At 37.0% G+C, this 23,353-nt stretch overlaps 1 protein-coding gene across 13 annotated transcripts in view; it reads right to left on the reverse strand.

Annotated features, from left to right (window-relative positions):
- The window catches only part of RGS7 (regulator of G protein signaling 7), a 285,437-nt gene that overhangs the window by 40,488 nt on the left and 221,596 nt on the right, over positions 1 to 23,353 (reverse strand). For all 13 annotated transcript variants that reach the window (XR_003993464.1, XR_003993463.1, XM_030499469.1 and 10 more), the window contains 3 exons: positions 13,008 to 13,072; positions 11,087 to 11,163; positions 10,862 to 10,943 (listed from right to left, as the gene is read on the reverse strand). Coding sequence is in view for 11 of the 13 variants with exons in the window: in XM_030499469.1 (XP_030355329.1) it covers positions 10,862 to 10,943; positions 11,087 to 11,163; positions 13,008 to 13,072 (224 nt within the window). In the remaining 2 variants the exon portion in view is untranslated. The remainder of the gene's footprint in view (positions 1 to 10,861; positions 10,944 to 11,086; positions 11,164 to 13,007; positions 13,073 to 23,353) is intronic.

Below are 23,353 nucleotides of genomic sequence, written 5' to 3' on the forward strand. Positions count from 1 at the left end.
CCTCTTCTATATGTGTAAATAGAATACTTTTTTCTTTCACAACTAACATTCTGTATGAAAACAGTCACCCCTCCAGACACACAGAGGAAAATCTTCTGACCTTGTTGAAATTATCATACGGCAAGATCGTAAGGAGGATAGAATTTGTCCCTCATCAGTTTTTAAATACCTGGCTGAAAAACTGTCATATATTCAAAGGAAACTTAGTTTCTTTTCATCCATCTATTAGCATGCTCTTATCTCAAAGTACAAATGCCACCGTATTAATTTACAGCAAAGGACATCTCAGTCCAGTCAGGATTAATTCACTGCTAAAATAAATGGATGCAGATAAATAATATGAAAACTTACACATAGAATATTTTTTAATCGCGACTTCAATTATTGGATAATCACCTTAGTGTGAATTCCAAGCAGCACGACTTTCTGGTGATGCTTGCTAGGAGGCTGCATGATAGGATTCCGCCAAGAAACACAGTGGAAGGAGAAAGCCTCTTCTGCAGCTAGTGGTGGTCCCAGAACTTACATGCTTGGATCTGGCTACAGCCAACATTTGAAAACTACAAGCACCAGAGAGAATGTTTCCTCAAAAAAACCCACTTGATATTCATAATATTTCCCTGATAACTGTGGCAACAGTGAATGAATGAATGAATGAAGCGCTTGTAACAGTGCTAACAGTGAATTAATTTTTTGACATCTGTAGCAACTCTTTGGAAGAATTTGTTTTTTACATCAAATGGGATGCTTTAGCCATGGTACATTTCCATCCAAATAGTGCGGAATACCCAATATTTATTGTCTGTTTGCTGTACAAAGCTGCACACTCCAAGGGCCCCTTTTATTGCCTGGCCACATAGCCAAAATCAGTTGCTGTCAATACCTTTTTGCGTAAAAATCTCTTTGGTATGATGTATTTGTAATTCTAGTAAGTGTGAAATCCTCAACAGAGAGTAAATTAATGTTTACAGTGACATCAGTTTAAGTTTGGTGTTTTTTTTCTTTCTTAAAGCATATTGCAATTTAACTGTGAATCTATTTAAGCCACAATAACCAGAAGGTTTTTTTGTATCTGAGAGAAATACACCCATGTATGTGGGAGGGAATAAGCTCATACATTGCAATAGGCTGGGAACTGTCTGTCTATATTGCTGCTCCGCAGAAAATGATCTGAGGGAGAAGCCGAACATGACTCAGCAGTACATCCTTGCAGCAATGCAGACAAACCACACACCCAGCTGCATTAGCAATTGCACAGCCAGCAGGCAAAAGAAGTGGTTATTTCTTTCTACTCGGCATAATGAGGATACATATAGAATACCAAGACTAGTTTTGGGCCCCACAAGCAACGTAAAAAATGTATTCAAAATGGAAAATTCCAGTGAAGGAAAAGACCTTCTTCTGCTTGCAAAAGAGGAGCGATAACTGTTCTCTTCTGCTGCTCAAAGTGGGCTTGTAGAGCTAGACCTGCTTCAGAGAGACACCATGAAAGGACAGGAGGGCGACAGTCAGAAATTGCAGTAAAGGAAATTTCAATTAGCTATAAAGAAATATTCTTCATAATAAAAGGCAGAAGTTGCTTAAGAGAGGGTGTGGAATCTCCATTCCCGGTGATTTTCAAAGTTTGTTTAACCAAGGGCCTGGACAATCTTATTCAGCTTAGAAGTTAGCACTGCTTTAAGCAGAAGGTTGGACTAGAGGACCTCCAGAGGTCCCTCTCAGCCTACATTTCTCAGGCACAGCCTATGATCTTCGTAAGCTGCAGAGACTGAAATTAAAATAATCAACTTTACAGAACACTCCAATTCATGGCAGCGTGAAATTCATCACCTTGTCTTCCCTTCCCCACAACAGCAGAATGGAAAGCCAAGTCTGGTATTTGCTTCTTTACTGTTGCCTCTGCCCTCTGGCAGCCTGTGGTGCATACAAATGAATCTAACGATGATCTAAGGAAATGTAATTTCACAGCTTCTTTAGCTAAAAACACACAGGTGCTATTTAAAATAATTACCTCATTTCAATATGCGCACCCATGAATTCAGGGTGCATTAAAGCAGTAAATATTTAGGCAGATTGATTCACATACCTTTCACCATTTCATTGCATTGTAGTGTCAATACACTAGAAATAGACCTTTAAATTTGTTTTGCAAGCATGGGCTAACTTGTTAAGTGTAACTGCAAAATACTAAAATTCAAGATCTCTGGGCTTTCAAAATTTAAGCACAATAAATTTAAATCATGGTCATGGGTACAAGCAGGACAGATCTTCACTTCCAGTTGGAAAAAATAAAGTCAGACACACAAACACAGAATCATAATGGTTTGAGTTGGAAGGGACCTTAAAGATCATCTAGTTGCAACCCCACTGCCATAGGCAGGGACACCTCCCGCTAGACCAGGTTGCTCAAAGCCCTGTCCAACCTGTCCAACATAAAGACAAGGCAGAGACTGAAAGCTGTCTTTTACATTATTTGTAATAGCAGACTATCATAAATATAGAAAACTTTAAATTTTCTGAGTGTCAAATGTTAATGTTGTCTTCTGCAACAACCTAGTCTGCTATTTCTGTCATTGTTGCTATTTCTGTCATTTTTTTAGGAGTCTTCTAACCCTCAACAGTCAATATTCACACACTCACTTCTAAAGGAGGAAAATGAAGCTAATTAGACAGTGAAAGATAAGCAGAATACCAGAGGTCATTTTTATTTGTAGGTTTATATTTCAGTGTAGCTAGCTGAATGGTGTATATTTTAAAATCATAAGAATAATAGCATGAAAGTTTACAAAAAAGAAATGAGGCAAAGAAAAAAATTCCAGTGGTACTCAGCTGGAAAAAAACAAAGGACTTGTTAGCTGGAGGAATACCCAGTTTCACTCTGGTTATGTGGGAACATTTTTTTTTTTCTCATACAAAATCTAGCATCAAAGGAGACATTAAAATCCTATATTGAGTAAGTTGTCAGTAATGGCTAAAACTGAGGCTCTCACAAAGAAAAAAACCAGCCATATCCTCCTGCAATGCACCAATTTTTCATTTCCCAGAGATGGAGGTCATTGGAGTGTGCAGAACCTTGTAAGGCTTATAAGGAAAGTTTGAGGTTTAGGTATAGATTATTTGGCTATTTTGGGGTTTTACCTCATTTTACACACTTCAGGGTCAATGAGTAAAAAGGCTTTGCAGTGCAAGAGCTGCACAATTAATGATTTTGCTGGTGCAACAGAAAGTCTCAGAGGAAAAAATCAAATATGCTGAGTACGAGTGGTCAGCTCTTTTACCAGGACTTGAAAAACCAGCTGTTATCTTAAGGTTCAGTCAAAGGAGGGCAGCACATTTCTAACCCTTTACAAATTTCACAAAATTGTTTTTCTGGTGGTTATCTGATAGGACCTGAAAGCTGTTTAAAATGTAGCTCACTTTATAACTAAATCAAACTTAACTAAGTGGGTTAAAAATAAACCCAGTAGCCACAGTCGCCAGAACCTGCAAATATGTATTGAAACTGCTGCTAGAGGGGATCTCACTGGCCGCTATGACACTGCCCAAGGTAGTAAAGCAAAACCAGTACTTACAGGGACTGGGCTAGAGGAGCCACTTCCTTCTGGTTGTTTGGGGTTTTTTTAATAGTATCATATTTCCAGCTTCTGCACAATTACTTTTAGCACAACTATGTCTTTGGAAACACGCCTTTTTTGATTCAGGTGTGTGACTGACACACAAGCACGGTGACTGGACTTCTAATACCTGCAATTATATTACACTTCTTTTACACAGGTCCCACTTCCATTACAGTTCCAATAAGAAGCAAACACAGAAAGACAAATATGTGGATTACAGTCCATTATGGCCATGGTAAATTCATATATAAATTGTAATAAATATGTAAGTTTGATGATGACTTTGTATGCAGCTTCTATTGAGTTTTCACCTCCCTAGAACTCCAAACAAAACTTCCCTAAAATTAGTGCATGATTTTTCTAGCTTCTCTTCTGTTAGAAATTAGCCTATCTGGGAAGTACAGCTACACCTTTCAATTAACAGCTATAAATCACATTTAATTAGTAGGAAGCAAATCCCAAGATTGTTCTCAAGTATAAATTCTGTAGCAGCATGTTTTAGATTTCATTCCCAGATGCCTCATAAATTTGGCAGATAATCAAGGAAAAATTATTAAAACCACTTGTTCTACTAAACCATTAGATATTTTCTACAGCCTTTTTATTATGCATACAAAAAGAGATGCACTACACTACTAAATAGTATCTTTATGGAACATAAGACAGGGTAAATAATTACAATGTATGTATTCAGCGTGATGCTGAAATAAGCGAGTACATCTTGGAACTGGACTTGCACACAATAGCCTCAAATTTGGTTACATTCCTTAATATGAATCTATTTTTAAAATGTGATACATCTAACAATATGCTGCAAATATCCCTGAATATAGTGATCTACAGTCAATACAGTGGTATAATGGAAATGCATTAGCCCTACACAGCTTAACTGCTAAAACCTGTCTATAGCAACTGCTAATGATCTATAACCTATTGGCTTTAAATCAAGTAAATAGAACTTTTCTTTTTTTTTTTTTTCTTATTCATTTATTGAACTTGTATTTCAGGCTACAGAGTGTTCAATGTAAAGTCTTGCTGAATTGCTTTCTTCAAAGGAAGGGATTCTTTTAATTCATAAGAATGAATAAAAGCTTTTTTAGGATTAAGTGTTCTCTTCTGTTGAAGGTTTTAATAGAGAATTATGTAAACAGCAGAATGATTTTAAATGCTCAATATATGTCCTCATTAGCTAATTTCATTTTGACTCATTAAAGAACAGAGATACAATTCCAGCATTTTGTATTATGATATAGAAATTAAACGAATATAGAAATGAATAAACAATAAACCTGACTGTGGCATCCACTAGAAATATACTGATGCAGAAATAATGACTTCTTGGCAACTGCAGAGAAAGGCATAAGCAGTTGAGAATAAGTTAAACCCATTATATTCAGCCCCACATGAAGGAGAGAAAGCTTGCAATTTAGACCAATTAGTAAAATCAATAAATGCTTTATTCAAGGATTTATTTGAAGATACTCAAGTACTATCAAAATAGCAGTAGTTCCACTGTTGTTCTGCAGTGGACTTAATCAAAACATAGTAAGGAGTACAATTAATGGATAAAAATTTGAGTTTTTTCTCGTTTGGACAAGACAAATGAGGTTGAAAGACCATCAGACCACAGAGAGACAGTTGAACAATTAGTTTGATCAAGCTTTAATTACATTTGCATGGTAAAACTCGAATAGTTTTCAAACTAAGAGATGGGAAGCCTCATTTAGCATGAAACTTCAGTTCGCTTTGAATTTCAAAGATTTTCAGCATCTTTAAAAAAAAAAAAAAAAAAAAAAGGACCTGCTTGGAACAGGCAAAAAAGAGATACAGAGAAATTTTCAAGGAATATAACACTAGTAAATTAAACCATAAAATTAATCCATAGGAGACAGAGCATCTTGAATCTTGACAGGGATTCTCACATTTCACATACTTGCTTGTTTAAGGACAGATCCAGCACAAAGCTGGGCTTTCAGCTCATAACAGGATTTCATAATATTGTTTAAAAAAAAAAGTTCTTTTAGTGGTCTGTGTGTTAGAGAAACACATAATATTCAAAATGCATATTCAAAGGACGTTGAAATTTAATTTTTGAGACAAGTCATATGAAACTAAACTAGAAAGTGTATTAAAGAATATAGTACTACATGAAAGTTATATGCTTAATTCTTTTTGAAAGTTAATTTAATTTCTAATTACTCTTCATTTACAATAGACTATTTTAGCTTTGTAGTTACTGGTTTTCAGAACCAGAAATTATTGTACAGAAATTAGATCCATTGTATTTATTCAAGTGATGCTTCAGTAGTATTAATTTTAATTAAGGCTGTATTAATGTGATTTTTGTGCATGTGAAGATTCTAGTATTTGCAACACTGTTGCATAAGGAAACCTGTTAAATTCATCTGCTTTATTGCCCCTAAGCTAAATACTCGGAGTTACTATTTTCTTATTTTTTTCACCCCAAAATGCAGGCAACTGCTGTTTTATGGATTCCGTACAGACAAATTTAGGTTATATGCTTGAAAGAAGTGACAACAGGAAAGTCTGACCACACTTCTCTGAAAATGTTGATGGCAAATATAGATGACATTTAGAAATTTTATTATCTGCCTTTTGAGTTATAGAAGATCCTTGACAGACTGCTTTGGATTAAAGCAGCAAATTTAATTCACACAGAAAGAAAAATCAATGTATAAACATTGTGCTTATTCAAAAAATTATTTATACTTACTACTTCAGTTAATTTTCCTAGTTGTTACCAGAACTCGGTCACACTAGAAACTATAAAGTCATCTCATTTTTTTGTGTCCTTCCACCATCTCATCAGTTAGTTATTTCACAATTTCTGACCTCTTCAGAATCCTCAGTTTTAACTTGAGCACTCTCAGTTTGTTGCACTGCTGCAAGAAAGCTGGATTCCTTTTCCCCATCTGTCCCACCCTTACTCAAGCGTCAGACTAAATAACAATGCTAAGTAATGTGAGTACAAATTCTTCTATGAAGGTCTTAGTTAGCAGGCTAGCTACAAGGTTTATAAATATCTGCCTGAAACAGATTGGATTATGGATTATAACCATTTGGTTATAACCATTTTCTGAAAATAAAACACTGTACAAGGCTTTGTTCATTACCAGACTTGCAATTACCTGAGGCTGACAATTGCTACCAGGCTGCACTCCCTGCCTGCTGGAGAGGTAACTGTCTTGTAAAGATACATAGGTGCAATAGAAGACATGCAAATTGTACAGGGATAAATCACTAGAGAAGTTGGATAGCCTGGTTCACATTCATTTCCAAGAGATGTTTAAAAACTTTCTGAAAATAGCATGATAAAGCAGACAGAAGTGTTCTCTGGATAAAGAAATGACCGGCCTAGAAAAGTCCAGGATTTGTAGCAGACAAAGAATGAAATGGAAGATTGCACCAACTTAGCCAAGTTAAATTCAGTCTCTTGCTGAGCCTTTGAGGCTGATCTTGAAGGACAGATGGAAAAGTCATTAAAAACAAAAGCAATGAAAAAAAAAAAAGAAGAAAACCAAGAACAAATAACCACAGGTATGCGCTGCATGACCCTGACACCTGGTAATATTACTTACTGGCTCAGATGCTCACGGTCATGTTCAGACCACATAAAATACAATTTAAAAATACAAACAGAGAAAGTGAGATTAACTGAGATAGAATCTCATTAAAAAAAAATGAATAAATGGAGAGAGAAGCAAAAGGTGTAGGATGTGTGACAAGGTTTAAAATTTTGAAGATTACTGTTTTCCTAGTTTGCTACTAGGAAACAATGTCATGAAACTCCCAAATCCAGAAATCATACATATTTCTGAATTTTACATCATCAGTGAATTATCTGAAAACCACACTTGCCCTTAATGTTTTTGCTGTCCTTACCAAACATATACATCCTGGATACTTTGTCTTACTGTATTAAATCACACAAATATTGGTTTTGTTTTTCAGCCCTGTGCATCAGGTTTAACCAAGCTACAAATGGCAGAATGGAAGAACTCAATCACACATTGCTCATGCTTATAGAATCATAGAATCTGCTAGCTTGGAAAAGACCTTTAAGATCATCAATCCAACCATTACCCCAGGACTGCCAAGACCACCACTAAACCATGTCACTGAGGGCCTCATCTACACGGTTTTTGAGCGATTCCAGGGACAGTGATTCCACCACTTCCCTGGGAAGCCTGTTCTAATGCTTGATCACCCTCTCGGTGAAGAAATGTTTCCCAATATCCAATCTAAACCTCCCCTGGTGCATACTGTATTAAATCTCAATATAACTAAACCATAGCCAACTCCGAAGAGAGGGACACACCAGTGTAGCTTCCTAGCACATCTTAGAAAGCTGTTGCAAATTTCCTATCTTCCTTTTAAAAACAACTGCACACAAACCTGCTAAATATAACTGCAATACATTCTGAGTGATGACAAAGGTCAGAGGCATTGGAGAAAAAAGAAGGTTTTTTCAACTTCTTATATTTAGGAAGTATACAGCTGACTTTCAGGAGAAAAGGATATTTCCCTCATTATCTTCTGAATTAATCTGAATCTCAAGTACCAAACAGGCCTTTATTACGGATTTCATTCAAATTACATTAATGTGTAACTCAGGAAGAAAAGTGAATTGTTTGCAGCAGCAAGACATCAGCTGTCCTTGCTAATTATCTAAGAGTTAATTTTACAGCAAGCCACAGCTACTCTGCTTCTACTGTATTTAATGTGGATTTCAGAATGTTTCAGGGGATTTACTGTTTTAGTACCTGTTTGTCCCTTTTAAACGTGTAAGATTTTAAGGGGTTTTAAACAGACATAATAATTCAGGACAGCTCTGAGTTCTCTTATGAAGACTAATCAGAAGCATGACATTTCTTTTCAAACAAGAGCAGCTTCTTAATTTCTTTTGCCTGGAAGCAACTGACTTTCCCAATTTAGCTCAATTTGTTACTGCTTTTTGACTAATGCCCTAATCCTCCTAACCAATTTTCACCCATTTCCATACTCAGTTACTGATACAAAGTTTCAAAATCGTGAAAATTATACACTTTCTAGGCAGGTGGAAGGAAGTCTTATAAGACATGTTTACTCTGCCATCAAAAAGGGAAATGCATGAATGTATGTGAATGTATTGGAATAATCTCAGAGTTATGTTAGGTACTAGCTATACCTTAGAAATAATGGCGTGGACTTTATCATAGGTCTTCTGCCCAGGATCTCAGGAAATTATACAGCTCTCCCTGACACACATTTCCATGGTTTTACTATGACTAGTATCTGAACTAGTAAGATTAAAAGTTGTTCAGCAATGTCTCTGCAGGCTGCAGTACCTACAGTTGAAGCTCAGTAATGCTCTTTCTAGCTGCAAGCTAAGATCTTTCTACGTAAAGCAGGAACTGGAAATTACAGAAATGACTGAGATTATACTTCACATTACACTAAAATAGACACTAAACAAAAAAAAAAAAAAAAATTAAATACATAGTTAAACTGCAATTAAAAATATTGGAATAGAAACTTATCAGTGAGTTATCAAAACTGTTAACTTCCTCTCAAAAGCAACATTTCTGTGAGTTTTGGGGGGCTTGAAAAACCATTAGAAATTGTAATTAGCTCTAGCATCACCTTCCTCTTTTCAGCCTGTTCTCTCTTATTCTTTATTCTTTTTAATAGAAGCTTCTAGCTTTTACTGTGACAGTAAATTCATAACAATGTTCTCAAAACAAGTATTTCACTAACTAGTGAAAGGAGCTGGTTAGGCAAAGTATGAACCTCTCCATTCTTCTATTTATATCTGCTAAAGTCAGGCACCTACACTGCTGACTCTAAGCCAGTCTTTTGCCTCTGGTATTTCCTAGCTATGCCTACAGCCAGATTAAAACATGCTCAGGCAGATTTATCCAAAGTTCAACGAAGCTCTTAATCAGATTCAATTTCCTCTTGTCCTGTTCCCATTTAATTCTCTTGTTATTGTCTGCCTATATCTTAACTTGAAACTTCAGCAATTCATCTTCTGTTCCAAACCTGGAAATAGCATTTCGTTCCCAGATTCAAAACCTTCACTGCACCATTTCTGCAGTGAATATAAAAGCTGTCTGCACCTTTAAAGTTCCAGGGTCCATAGAAACTTTCTGTATTTATTCTATATGTAGCTTCCATCAACATCAGATGGCAAATTGTCTTGTGTCCTCCTTCCTTATTTTATGCCACTGACTAGACAACAATGTCCCAGCCTTCTTGCATCTAATGTCTGTGGTTTTAATCTTTCACTTCAAATGATTTTATCTACTTGACATTCTAAATCCTGCCTAAAAATCCGTTTACATGGTCACAAATACAAGCTGTTTGTGTCCAAGCTTATTATTTTTTGTTTAAAACTTTTGTCACTGTATTCACCTCTTCTACTGGTATCATCACCTAACTTTACTTTCCCAGAACAGTCAGTTTTAGTTAAGTGTCTTTTCCCAATGTCACAGTGGACAATATAACCCATATATGGTTTCACTGTTAATGATACTAAGCTCTGTACACAGAAAATGAAAACTTAATTCTAGGTAAGAGAAACAGACATAATTCTGTAGTAAAGCAGAAAAGTGTGATTATCGAGTTCTTGTAGAAGTTTTGTGACATTTGACATTGTTTCTCAGAGTTTTAGCTCCCAAAAGTAGTTGATTATGTAAGACCCTTTATTTTTTTTTTAAATTTTGTTTCAGATGGACTTTGACAAGGAATTTGGACAAATCTTGTTTAGACAGTGCATGACTCCCACAGCTCAAATCCTACATTATCTAACCTTTATGTACATCAAAAATCGATTGAAAATATGACCAGAGTGAAGTTGAAAGGCTTGGCAAGCAAAAAAGCAGATTAAAAAAAAAAAAGAAAAGAGATGTTTTTAAAAGTATTTTTAGCTATGCTGGTAATTTTGGTTGTGTGACTTGTACCTTGGGAAACCTTTGAGATGGTAATAGTCAAAGACAGGTATCTTCTGATTCAAAAAATCCGATGCAACAAATGTATTCAGTGAAAACTCCAAATGGAGTGTACACACAGTTGCAGTCTTCAGTAGTAGAACGGTAAAAATGTCAGATGCTGCAAAAAGGAAGGCAGGCCCCAACCCTCAGCCCTACAGTAAAAACTTGTTTCCAGGCTACCCCAATGCTCCACAGAGGCTGACATTTACCAGTGGCCCCACTCACAGGCAGAGCAGCCCCACCATCACTCACCACCGGCCGGTGCACATCCCAGAATGCTCGCTCCTGGCTGTCAAGGATCTTCCTCTCTATCTTGTCTCTCTTCTTGTCAACTCTGTCAATGTTACAGGAATATTTAAAAGAAACAGTGTTAACGACAGCAATTTTAAACATAAGAAGTGTCCAATTGCTTTTCCCTTCCTTTCCCCCTCAAAAGGCATGCAAACCCCAAAATTCCTCATCTTCAAAGGAACTTACTTTGCTTGTGCTTCAGCTTGCATAAAAATAAACTCCCATTTCCGAGCAAATGCTCGCTGTAGTCTGGCCAAACTCTCCTGAAAATACATCACAATTTTAGTGGGTTAGGTTGAAAGTTATTTACTATTTTAGAGCTTTTAGCTTATCTTTCCCTCCACCCCTCATTCCCTCCAAGGTGTAATTTAAGTCATGCTATCTCTGCAAGTGCAAATGGACCTTACTTATCCAATGTAAAGTCCTTGCTTGACACCAAATAGGATGGAATACTAGATCTATCTACTTTTGCATGCCCCGACTATTTTAGTTTTGAAACTGATGACAAGGGTGGATGCCACCATCAGCATAACACAGGATTTCTGAAGCATTTTTATCTCCTGGGTGCTGGTTGAGTAATTTTGTAATAATACAAAGAAACATTGTTGTTTTGAAAGTACCTATTAACAGCAGTAGAAAACAGCAGTACTTTCCATACTGGATGATCCACAGGACAACTCCTATCACTTATCTGCACAAATGGTTGTACTGAACAACACTGGCTGCCTATCAATTTATTTCAAATACAAACATAAGAAGCTATTGATATTTTGGTAATACGGGAATCTTCCAAGACCTCCATGGCTATCCTCATTTTTTAAAAACACAGACTATAGTTTTTCACTACTGTACAAGAAATAAATATATCCTGCAGCCTACTATTAATAACAGGAAGAAGATTTGTAAAATCTTAGCAAAATTCTTTCATTCAGTGATGCTGGAACAGCCTCAATGTCTGTAACAAAGCTTCTTCAATCTCCCCCCCAGTTTAAATGGTAGCAGTATGCAGTCTGTTAGTATGGAGAAGGCTGAGGTTATCTTCCTCCAAAAAGACCCCAGCCACCTTTGTGCACTGCTTTTACTGAGACTAAGCGAAAAATTGTCTGTAAATTTCCTAACAAAAAGTGTTGCTTCAACTGTATTTCTATACATTGCAAATGTATACCTATGGCATATTTAGTGAAAATAAAGACCACAGAGAGCGAAGACTTTTTCTGGAGATCTTGTCAATACCAGTAAAGGCTCTCCTGGATTGCATACTGGAGGTGAATTTTCTAAACCATGTAAGTATAGAATTATTGATACCCTACAGTGCAGTACACTGAAAAGCAAGCTTGTGCCAGAAGAAGCAATAAAGTGTGCCAGCAGGGTGCTGCGGCTGGAGTATTTAGCATGTTGAAAGGCCTGGCTGACTATCCTGCTATCATGTCACAGCAGCACAGCTGGACAGCTTTCAGCACAGAGCCAGGGCTGTTCGTGAATTTTATGTTGACATTTTCATGAAAAATTTAGGCACTTTTAGGGGGATAGAGATGGAATGCAAGACATCTCTCTCCTTAGCAAGTGCCATCCTCGTCAGCTAATCAAAGTCCCACTTTTTCAGGCTCTTCCTGGCCCAAATTATCTTACCTGCCTAGGGCACAGCAAAAGTTTCCGGGAGTGGGAAGTGCCTCTAGTCTGACCTTCTTTGCCTCTCATTTAACTAACGGGATAAGGGTTCAAGCCTCAGCATCACTTTAAAGAATGAGATTCATATATATGCAACCACCAAGTGCTTTTGAAAATGTTGCCAGAGATCCTTCATTCAGACCTTACACAGCGTAGAGTACAACTGCTTTCAAACACCTGTGGTGTATCTGGGTGCATGAACAGTTATTTCTGATTCTGTCATGGTGATCTGAGCAGAGTAAGATTAGAGATGATCCAAAATCTCAACTTTTGCCCAGTTAGCTTTCACTAGAGTCTCTCAAACAGCATTTATGACCCACATGTTGGCAAAAGTGGCAAAGCCCCAAATAAATTTCACACATAATACCTATAGCTCTTAACATTATTCCACATGCTCATTAGGCCCAGCAAAGAAATTCACTTTTCACCAGGTACTTACAGCTTCATAGTCTGCTAGCTCTAGCCTTGCTTTGTTTTGCATTGTCCGCTTGCAGAGGTAAACAGCTGGAACAGAATGAAAGAACACAGAATTTGCTACTACCTCATAAACACAGCAGACCAGAAATCTAGAGGCTTCATCTCTAGTTTACTGTTAACTGTTACTGTTTTGATTTCTCCCTCTATTCTAAAAAGTATTGTAACTAAACTGATGGGTCAGATACAGAGATTCATTAACTAATGAATAAATAATGAATCTGCTTTATGCAACAGACATCATACACAAACTGCATGAGATACTTAGGATGAGGTTGTTTAATGGCTAGGGAACTGGCACATTAAAAAAAAAGGCAAAACCATTTTTTAAACTCTGTGTTTATAACTCACAATGTGTAAGAGTTTTATAAGGAGCTGCCACTATATCAGTCAAATATTTTTTAAGAATGTTTATACATGGTTTTATTTATTTTTACTTCATATTTAGAAATCACAAAATTTCAACTTAAGATTTTAGCTAAAAATTCATTCCAGATAAAACTCAAGTCTCGTACAGATTAGTCTGCAATAAATAATATTAAAAATAGAAAATAATGTGAGGCCAAAAAATGAAAAAGTGTATCATGTATTAGATATAATGAGAAAAAATATTATTTATTTTCTAGATTCAAAATCCTTCAGCAGAGCTGTTCTGCCTCCACCTCATTCAGACAGAGCAGAATTTTAACTAATAAAATGGAATACTGACAGCTAAATACTGAAAGCATTCAGGAATGAAAATGAAATTTGAGACTACATAAACAACACAGTGGTTTAATCATGTTGCTTGATCCTGAACTCTTTATGCACTCCGTTACCCTTGAATGAGGTTCATTTCCAATAGACTTTATTTAGCAACAAATTCTTCACATCAACTTTGAATATTGTACACCTTCCCCCACCAGTAAGACAATGAATGCAGTGCAATTCCTTATGGTGCAATATTTACTCACTTCACTACTTCAGAGCACATTCTCATGTGTCAGATGGAGGAATCTTTTGATCAGTGCAGGTAAACAAACTTTAACTTATCTGTGGTGTCTACTATCAGCAAAAAGAGCCCATATCTACTGGTTGTGGTTAGGAATGTTCCTGTTTCCTGACTGCCAGCTTGTCTAATACAGGAGCAAAGAGAAATAACTTCACATAGGAACCTAACTCTTGCAATCACTAGGAAGAAGGAGGCGATCCTGCCCCTCTACTCTGCTCTCATGAGACCTCACTTGGAGTACTGCGTACAGTTCTGGTATCCTGAACATAAAAAGGACATGGAGCTGTTGGAGCGAGTCCAGAGGAGGGCCACGAGGATGATAAGGGGGCTGCAGCACCTCCCTTATGAAGACAGGCTGAGAGAGTTGGGGCTGTTCAGCCTGGAGAAGAGAAGGCTGTGTGGAGACCTCATAGCAGCCTTCCAGTATTTGAAGGGGGTCTATAAGGATGCTGGGGAGGGACTCTTCCTTAGGGACTGTAGTGGTAGGACAAGGGGTAATGGCTTCAAACTTAAACAGGGGAAGTTTAGATTAGATATAAGGAAGAAGTTCTTTACAGTGAGGGTGTGAAGCACTGGAATGGGTTGCCCAGGGAGGTTGTGGATGCTCCATCCCTGGCGGTGTTCAAGGCCAGGTTGGACAGAGCCTTGGGCGACATGGTTTAGGGCAAGGTGTCCCTGCGCATGGCAGGGGGGTTGGAACTAGATGATCTTAAGGTCCTTTCCAACCCTTACTATTCTATGATTCTATGATTATATATATATATATAGCTTTGATTTTTAAGGTAGTCAAAGCAATTATATTTTACAACTCTGTGGAAACAAGTCACCTGCAAATGCATTCAACCCCCCCTCCAGTGGATGCTATTTCAGTGGAACTGGTGACAAGCACTTCTAATAACTCCAGCTGCAGTTACAGGTGTTACTTGTAAAATGAAATTACTAATGTCTTTTTTCCTCTCTCATTTTTTGTGTGTTAGCTGGTCTATTATCTTTCATACTTCACTTTTCACTCCCATAAGAAGCCATAATGTCTTTCTCTATTCCCTGCACTCCCATATCCCCTTTGGTTCCAAAGGAATTTCTGTGCCTACAAAATCTACAAATACAGATACAAATCCATGTCAAACACCAAATATAGCAGACAAGCAGTTTCTATAGCCTCAGTGTCCATGCATTGTAATATTAGTATACACTTATACTAATGCCTTGGCATGCATGCTGAAATGTCACCAAAAGAAGATGGGATGAATTCTGAACCCTTTGTACCTACGTTGCACCCACAATCAGTACAGTGTTCAGAGAATACTGAGGGATAGTCTTTGTTGTTTAGCTCCTTTCACAGTGAAGCATTTTCCTCTCTTTTCCTTGAAAACAGGTTATTTCCTTGAACAAGTGCAAAAAGTCCCTAAACCCTTGAAAATACTAGCACTAAAATACATATTTAATAGAAATATGCAGACAGTTCTGGGAATTGCAGGGGTCAAATTCTGTCTAGTACAATCAGTCTGATACTATCTGAAAAGAAACAAAACAAACTCCCTGTTCTCTGCACTTAATTAAACCCTTGCCAATCACATTCTCATGATCCCTCTATAGGCACCATTAGTTTAGCACTTTGAGTCCATTGCAGGATTAGCATCTCCTGCTACCTCCAACAAAAACCGTTGCTGCAGCGTTTTGGTTTGGGTATTTTTCTTTTTCTTTTTTTTTTTTTTTTTTTTTGTTAGAACCTACCTGTCAGGATAGGTTTTAACAAAAAAGCATCTTTAGATCACAGAGTTCTCAACACTGGCAAAAAACCCCACTGGGTCGCCAGGAGCAGGAGAGAGGAATTAGCTTGCAACACTATTAATCTAACACTGTATTTAAGAAAACTCTTGTCTTCACTATGTGACTACTGCAGTATTTTCCCTGCAGGGTTCTTTTAATGACCCTTTTTGCTCCAATTCCATAGCAAATAGTCCATGTAAGAATGTTTGTTTTTCATTACGAGCAAATCTTAGCCAAGACTCAAAAAGTCACGTTCGTCCCTCAGATCGATTTTCTCTGAAATATCCAGATCCTCTCCTCTTCAGGAGACTAAAAATTATAATACCTGTATCTTGGTTTCTTTCTGTCAGAAATGTTTCCATGTGTCAGTGTGGATAAGGCAGAATATACCCATGCAAGATTTAGTTATTTGGGAAACACAACATATCCACTAGTGTAGAAGAAAATAGTCCTGAAGGTCATTCCTACTCCTCGACTCAATCTACTGCCATTGCTATGTGCTAACTATTACATCCTTATTATAGAAGTGCATGTTTGAAGATCTATTTAAGAGCTGCTGGCAGCAGCTCAGGAATTGGAGTTCACCAGTTCACACTCTCGTTATCATATTCTTTGGCTTGCTTGTAACAAAATTCACCAGCATGTGGGAAAGCAAGAATGTGAAACTCATTCTCATTTTCAGCCAGAACGTTTGGAGGCACAGAGAAATGAAGTTTTATTCTTGTGACTTTAAAGCAATAAGATCTGAAATACAGATACTCCCATCTTTTGCAGGTACTACTCCTTTTCCACATCAAAACATATGCAAAATAACTGCATGTCCAGTAGCTGACTTTGCACATCTGGGGAGGATGCCAGTCAGTTTCCCTCTCAAAGAAGAGTAATGAGCCCTTAGTACACCAAGGAGCTGTAGTTGCCCCGAGCAGCCCATCCAGGGTCTCCACTGAGGCCTCCTGATCCCAGGAGTCGTGCTTAAGCCCAGCTACTTTCTCTGGTCCCAGCTAGAGTTACATTGTAGATACCTCTCTAACCAGCCCTGTAATCTGTCAATGCTGCCCTGGCTACCTGGCTTGACTTTGGACCTTCCTGGACACTTGAGACTTTGTTGGTGAGGACATTGCTCCTGCCTGCACTGTTGGCAGCCTTCATTCTTGCTCACCTTCCCTTGCAGAGCTGCCTGCTCTTGCCACTCCTTGACAAGGGTGCTTAAAAATGCTAAACATATGGTCGAATGATATGCAAGGAAAAGGGTCTGATTAATAACCTCGATTTGCTAAATATGGACTGCCACATACACTCTTATTTTTAGAGCCAATGGATTCTGATGGATTTTGCAATCAACATAATTGCCTCCACTAAAGTGAATTATATGTTAGATGCTATAGCTTGTACATTGGAAGTGACTGATTATCATGAAAAAACAGATTTGCCAGTAATTTCAAAGGCAATACTAATACACAACATTTCATAAGGAAAGATGGTCAGTGATGTTTATAAATGGGCATTTGAACCACAAAAGAGTACTAAAGCACACTTTCATAGCTGCACAGTAAATACAGACTATTCACTCCTGAAAATTCACTCAGGCATTCACAAAATGTGGGCAATATGAGAGCTTAAAGTGAGATTGGAAAGTGTTCTAGCAAGAATTGCATGAAAAGGGTGTCTGGGTTTTCCTTCTTCCAAGTTTTTAAACTGTTACACCCAAAATAAGCCATTTTCATGATTAGCTACCTTTATTTCATATTCTTGACTGTTCACTTGTACTTGAAAGCTCTTAAGACATATCTGTAGATTTTCTTTATCTTTAAATAAGGTCATAGTGATAATCATTGGTTTCATTCTAGAATCAAGAAACTGGACTGAGTACACATTGTATTACACACACTTACTGAAAAAAAAACCCCAAAAAAACAAACCTGCAAAAAACCCAAACAAACAAAAAACAAAGAAATAAAACAGTTTTCACCCAAAAGGTAAAGCGGGGAACTTAAACTTGTTGCTAAACAGGGTCTAAATCTTCCCTCTTACCACAGCAGGGAAAAAGCCTTAGCTAAATTCAGCAGAAGTACAACTGGGCCTCTGAAGACCATGGATAATAACACCTACACATCCATCACTATGTACACAAACTTAAACTCCTTACATAACTGTCCCAATGCCAGTGGTGTTACAGCTTGATTCAGCCCCAGATGGTGGGCGTAACTTTCACTGAACACTCATTATCTCCACCAAGGCCAGATTAAATTTATACTCTCTGTGAGTCAAAAGTCTGCTTTCAGAGTCAGTGTGTACATGCCTCGTCAGTATTTAAAGAGCAAAGAAAGTACTGCAAGGTCTACTGCAAGGGTTTCAAAGTGAGCAGACAGAAGTTCTTCCTTAATATGCAAGTGCCTGCATCAGTTGGAGAATTACGGGACAACATGACTGTGGGATGGAATAAATGAAATCAACTATCTAATTTAAATGTTGGGATTCCTAGGGCTATTTATACCATCTTCAGGACACTTCTGCTTTTACCCAATTAAAAAAAAAAAATAGTTTTGCTCTTTGCAACAGCTATTGAGTTTCTCTTAATCTTAAAAAAGAGATAACTTTTAGGTGGACAAATCATCAGCCTCATGTATCTATAAAAGATACATGTCATCAGCCTCATGTATCTATAAAAGAACTGCACTCTATTAAATGAGAATAACATTAAGTTAGAAGCAAGACCATGATAGCTGATGTGCACTAAATTGCCAAATGGTCAAAACCATAATTTCTGAAACACTCCTCCCTTTCTCTACTTTCTATTCTTTGATGACAATATTTCTACAACATCTAAGGAATGCAATTTGATTTAGATGGGTAGAGGACTTTCTTACATAAACCAAGGGCAAGAAAGAAACCAAATTTCAAACTACCAGAAAGCTCGAGAATTAGAAAAAGGCAAATGCATTTTCAACACTCAAAAGTCCTCAGATGACGTTGGCGTCAGAGAGTCCTGCAGGGTGACAAAAAGAGGTATGGAAGAGAGGTCACCCAAGCTACATAAACTCTAGGATCAGATAAATAATGTCCTGCTGTCAAATCTAATTTAAAATCGCATCTATTGAATTATTTCATACTTCTTGATGTTATCATTATGTTTTCAATTTCCATTCAAGATTTTAACACCCTGCTCTGGCACCAAAAAAGAGTTTTCTACCTCCTCTTCAGACTCTCAGATTTAAGAGGGACTCAAATGCACTTGCTAAACAGCTTCTAAGAGGAGGTGTAACAAATCCAAATACACTGATTTTGCATAGAAACCACTTAGGGCATATGCAATCCAAGGCAAAGCTGAGGATGTGAGAAGATAGAAAGTATTTTCTTCTAAACTGCAAAAACTACCTGCAGGGATGGCATAAGAAGGTGGCCATTACTTGACAAAGCAGGTGATTACTTAGTACCCACAAAGGGCGAGACAGTGGCGAGACAGCACACAACTACAGAAAAAAGCATTTGTTGTCACTGCTCCCTTCGTGGCCTAAAAGGTCTAATTTCCATATTGATAATGAAACAGACAAACCTATTTAGTTTACTCAACATGGTAATTTGAAAGCAATTCTGAAATTTACAAGTTATGTTTATAAATCTCAGAACTTATTAATAAAATTTTTTATCCCTATTTATAGGGGACCTACATGCATATTATCAATGCTTTTAAAGTAATGATTTTAAAATAATGCTGCATAAAATATGTACTTGTGTCAATTACCTTTTCATATGTGTGCATACAAATGCATTGGCCAAACACGTTTTCCATGCACCACATATTATGGAAATAAGTTACACATTCATGGAAAGAAAATTCAGGTAAGTACAAAACTGAAGTGGTGAGCTGACTGCAGTGCATTTTCAGGAAATACCTTCTGCTTACAGAGCCCTTGCTACTGTGGTTTGTCAATGTCAGAATTAGCAAGGTTCAGAAAAAAAATCAGGACATGCTTGTTGAAGTGAAACTTTCTTTTCATCATTTATATGACAGAGATAGCTCCTAATGAGTGAATTATGTAGCTCCTCAGAGAAATATAATGTGATATGAATTCAGAGTGGAAAAAAATCTTGCAGGTCACCTCTTCCATCTTTCTGGTAATCGAAGTCCCTTTCCTAAAGCTCACTTGATTCAGTTCTGCCCAGATTAAATTCTACGCATAGCAACCACTGCCCCCCCCCCATTTTCTTGAGAGATTAGTCTCTGTGACACTGTACTCCTCGCTTAGTTCTGCCACCAAGATCTTAGTCAGTAGATTCTGTATATGTAGTTTCTCAAAATCACTCTCTTAAGGAGCATTTGTCCAGACAGATAACCTACACTTTTAATGGGAGCAATTAATTTATTTTTTTTTCTTTTTTTTTTCCTTGTAGTTGCTCTAATTTCCTAGAAGACTGCCTTTACAGCACATAACTTTACCCGGAAGGCTACTGAAAACAGCCCTTCTTCACAGCAGCACGATTTAACAATTTGCTTTAACTATACAGAAAAAGTCTCATTTAGCATCATTTACAGATCACATGGACATGTGCACTTAAACTCGGTGTTGCATTATCCGTTATTTACTGTGTTCTCCATAACTTACCAAGATCCTGCAATCCTCTTCCATTTTTAATTAATTTGGGAGAAATGCACACACATAAAATTACAAGGCTGAAACAGCATCCTTTTGTGGTTATATAGATGCAGTTGACTGTTGCCTTCTAGTATTAGTTCAAACCTCCTTAACACTGTGAGTGACTCTGGCACTTTCAAAATTTTATTCTGTATCTCCTTTGAACATACTTCTTTTAATACACAGTTAACTGTAAGAAAAGGTCTCTGTTACAGACACTTTTGAATCTAACCATCAACATAAGTGGACTACAGAAAACAAGTAAGAAGTAACTGATTCTTCTCCATATCTTCTACATCTCAAATTCTTATAAGCTCCAACATTGCCACAACTATGTTCATTTGTTTACTTAGGCTTCAGCTTGAACTTTCCAAACACAAAAATAATTGCTATTTTGTTGTGAATTGAATTTTTCCCTAACCTTTCTTATCTCATTCAAAAAAAGAGAACAGTAAGAAACTGAATTTCTCGAATTTGCAACAGCTGTAAGCCACTAAACTTCCAAGAGAACCTGACAGGTCCCATGAGAACTGAGACCAAATGCACATGGAATAACAATTTCATGTTTGGCATTATACTTCTCCTTTCTGAGAGGCAATGGACTCAATAAGTCTCCATATGTAATTAATTCTTAATGACATGAACTGGTTTTAATCTGTCAGAAAAAAAAAATAAATCTGTCAGTTACAAAACTACATCTGTAATAAAAGAGAAGATGATTACAGGTAGGTTATGCTCAGCCACTAGCTGTGTTCATTTCCAGAGACAGTTTTCTGAACTGGGATCAAATTCCGTTTGTCATAAAACCAAATCATAATTCAGAAACATGATTCAACTCAGAAAAAATGCAAAGCAATTTGAATTATGCTGGCATTATCGATTATTATAAATAATTATTATAAATATGCAGATTTCATTAATAAAATCCTACTGAAAGCAATGGGATTTTATAGAGAACAACATGTCCTGCATGGGTGGACTCCAAGACATTTGGCATTAAAAAGGGTATCTTCAACAGATGGAACCCAAGAAACCGCCTTTTAAAAACTTATTTGCAATTTAAGGCATCTCTCTTGAGGTCTCTTATAGTACAATTTTCAAGAAAAAGGGAGGGATATTTTCAGCACTTTGTGAAAAAAAACAGCTTCTTAATAACCTCAGAATGATCAGATGGTAAATATTTTGATGGTTATAATCAAACCCAAAGGTTACAAGATTCCACTTTGACAGACAATAAATTAATTCAAGCCCTCTTTTTGTCACCAAGACATAGCTTTCTTATGAGAATGGGTATGCAGTTTCTTGATATTCTGGAAGACTCTGTTTTCTTGTCTTTTATGTTCACATTTTCTACAGAGAAATCTCTTTTAATGAAAATATTTGAATTACAAGCTCATGTGGAACAAGAAATTATAGTTTAGAGAGGATATTAACATATTATACAAAGATGTAAAGATTATTTCTTTCTGAGTTAACTCTGGTAATAATCTAACATATGCAATACCTCAATCTCATTTAAGTTCTAGTTTAAGATTAATTATTTTCCTGGCAGTATGCTACATTCTGGACAGTAGCCCAGCTATGGCTGAGTAATGGTAAATGGTTGGGAGCAATTTTTAAATTAAAATGAAATTGTAGTGTATTTGTAAAGACTTGTAAAATCAGGTCAATGCCAAAGAAAGTGGTTTGCTTTGTTAATGACTTTGATAAAGGAAGATTACCGAGAAAGCCTACTTCTTGCTAGCCTTGAGAGACTCCTAATGTCTGCCACAACCATTACTTTTAGGAGGTGCAGTTTCAAGCTTGTTCAGGACAAGACCGAAAATGGAAGCACTGCAGAACACCACAATACATGACAAGTATGAAACACATCTGCATATCTGTAAGAACACAAATTCTATTTATTATATTTTCTAGGAAGTAACATTTACTGTGAAATCTGCAGAACCTCTTTGGAGTATATTTGACATGAAACGTAACATCCTCAAGTTGTTTCAATCCTACTTTAGATTGGATTCTTGAATATTATTTGTTTGATTTATCTACATTCCTCTGATCAACACTGTTTACACCAGTTATGTGATCCTTTGTGCAAGCAGCTGTATTCAGTTCTCCCCTTATCTGCCCTCTCTTTAAACTCATAGAAAGGTATCGGAAAAAAATCTTCAGGCCACAGCGCAAATGCTAATTTCTGGGACTGGGAAGATGCTAACCTAATAAGAAAACTATTGAGAAGTTGTATTACAAAATTATTTTCCTGTGAATGCTCTGGCACTAGTCAATTCAAATGACACACAGCTACCTTACGTAGATCTAGTGCTTTGACCCTGTTGCATGGCAGAACTGTGGGTGGGTTTCTTACAGCTTGCACCTTTGGCACATGACTCAGAAGGAGCAATGAGATGGCAGGGTTAGGGCTTTCCCTTCCTTCAACCCTCTGCAACAGAAAAGCTTAAATTCACCAACTGCAACATATTTTCCACTTATCTTTAAATTTCAAAAGCTCTCAAACAAGTATGTTTACCATCAACAAAGGCACCTTCCTGCATGATAAAAAAACTGATCCTAAGTTTAATTCTGCATTTCTGGCATGCAAAAACGGGACAGATTGTATAAGATTTCTATTTACTGACTAAGGTGTGCAATTCATTGCCTAATCTAGCAATCAGCTGTGACTAGAAAGTTAGCCTCTCTAGTTTAGGTTAAAGGATATTAATTGAAACTTTCTCAGCCTGATCTCAAGTTCAGACCTGTTAAGCATATAGTTATTTCTTAAAATCCCCCTGGTAATGTAATACACATTACAGCTGAACAACTCAATGTCTCTTAAAACCATAGTAAATTACTTTCTGATCTTTAACATATTAGGAGAGTATACCGAAGTGCACCTCTGAGAAAACCAAGTAACAGTTTCAA

Source organism: Strigops habroptila, chromosome 10 (genome assembly GCF_004027225.2).
Source record: "Strigops habroptila isolate Jane chromosome 10, bStrHab1.2.pri, whole genome shotgun sequence".
NCBI lineage: Eukaryota > Metazoa > Chordata > Aves > Psittaciformes > Psittacidae > Strigops > Strigops habroptila.